We start from the raw sequence: 1,954 nt of genomic DNA on the forward strand, positions 1-1,954 counted from the left end.
TATATAAAGCTGAAGTTGTGTGTCTGTGTGAAGCCTTTTTAAAAGTTTATAGAAATCCACATTTTCCACTTTTTCGTAAAAATTTTTACATCAATGGAATTTTCTCGATGTGAACTTTCCAGTGCAGTAATTAGATTTTTTAAATTCCGTTTACTTTGTGTGATTTAAGGGAGATTTGGCTGTTGTTTCTAGCACCTTTTATATTTCTTCCTTTCTACCTGGAACAGCATTCTTACACACGCGCTCAACAGAGAGAGAAAGTGATACATACAACGTCATAGATTAAACTTTACCTATTTTTCATAACATTGATACGCAAAAACACACACAACCACACATACGTAATCTGTGCCAACAACATACACATTGCTCCCGTTCTCTATCTCCCCCTCTTCCTCTCTTCCTCTCTCGCTCTCTCAATCGCATACACGTGCAAGTAAACACAATCATTCACGTTCGTCAATGTGGCATAACTACAGAGTTGTACTCACCGACTTTGGAAGGTCATAACTTTCAGAAAAAGTCTTGGTCCCCTGTTATCCCTTCTGTGAGTCCCAACTTTTGTAGATCCTTTCTCACCACTTGCCCTCCCCCATTGCTGGCCTTGTATCAAAATTTGAAACCAATAATTCTACCAGCTCACAACTCTCCCTTCCTTTTACAGATTGCGGTCTTTCGTATCAATATAAATAAATCAATTTACGTCTCGTATTCTGAACCATATTCTAAGTGATGCCTTTAATGGTATCTGTTGTGTGTTTCCTATGTTTAGGCTGCCAGCAGAGCACTAGAAACGGAGAAGAAAGACAGTTCTGGTATCGTTGATAGCCAAAAGAAAATCAGGTAAGTTGCTATGGATACGGTGGAGTATTTTTCTCAGTTCTTAGCATTTTTGATTTCTGTTTCCTCACACAGTCACTGGTCTGATGGATGCATGCGTGGCTGTGTGGTTAAGATGTTTTCTTTCCAATAACACAGTTCAAGTTCAATCCTACTTCATGGCACCTTGGGTCAATATATGTTTTTTTGTAACAACCTTGAACTAATCAAAGTCCTTTGAGTGGATTTGTGAGATGGAAACTGAAAGAAGCCCATCACACACACACATACACATATATACATAAATATATATTCATTCCTGAGCTCTAACTGTAGAGGGAACCTGTGGAAGGGGTAGACCCAGGAAGATGTGGGATGAAGTGGTGAAAAAGGATCCTTAGATGCTGGGCCTCACTGAAGAAATGACAAGGGACCAAGAGATGTGGCGATTTTCTGTGCTGGAGAAGACATGTCAAGCTAAGTAAAATTGCTATCATCCAATCAAACAGGCTTGTCCTTTACAGGTGCCGGTGCCACATGAAATGCAGTCAGTACATTCTATAAAGTGGTTGGCATTAGAAAGGGCATCCAGCTGTAGAAACCATGTCACAACAGAAGATTGGAGCATGGACAGCGCCCTGGCTGGCCATCCCCATGTCAAAACGTCCAACTCATGCCAGCATGGAAAACAGATGTTAAATGATGATAATGACGATGATGATATATATACACACACACACACACACACATATGCATGCCCACCCCACACACATGTACACACACACACACATGTACCCCCCACACGTGATGTCAAGACAATGAAACAGAAATGTGTGTGTGTGTCTCCTTGTTGTCTTGGCATTGCATGATAGTTGTAAACAAGCGCCACTGTCATACAAGCAGTGTTGTTCATTCTTCCAATATTCTGTATAAACATGTCCAATGTCCAGCCATGAAGAAATATTATCTTGCTTGGAAACAGGAGGGTTGGTGACAGAAAGAGCATCTGGCCATTGAAAATCTGTCACAATAAACTCTGTTCAACCCATAGAAGCATGAAAAATGCACATTAGAATGACAATAGTGATATATATATATATATATATATATATATATATATATATATATATATATA

At 39.5% G+C, this 1,954-nt stretch overlaps 1 protein-coding gene across 4 annotated transcripts in view; it reads left to right on the forward strand.

Annotated features, from left to right (window-relative positions):
• LOC106873135 (uncharacterized) overlaps positions 1-1,954 on the forward strand; it is a 42,366-nt gene that overhangs the window by 31,460 nt on the left and 8,952 nt on the right. For 3 of the 4 annotated variants that reach the window (XM_052975748.1, XM_014920361.2, XM_052975746.1), the window contains one exon: positions 773-843. In XM_052975748.1, the coding sequence (XP_052831708.1) occupies positions 773-843 (71 nt within the window). Of the gene's footprint in view, positions 1-772; positions 846-1,954 lie in introns of those variants that run through there. The other variant, XR_008266537.1, reaches the window with a different exon arrangement.

Source organism: Octopus bimaculoides, chromosome 22 (genome assembly GCF_001194135.2).
Source record: "Octopus bimaculoides isolate UCB-OBI-ISO-001 chromosome 22, ASM119413v2, whole genome shotgun sequence".
NCBI classification, from domain to species: Eukaryota; Metazoa; Mollusca; class Cephalopoda; order Octopoda; family Octopodidae; genus Octopus; species Octopus bimaculoides.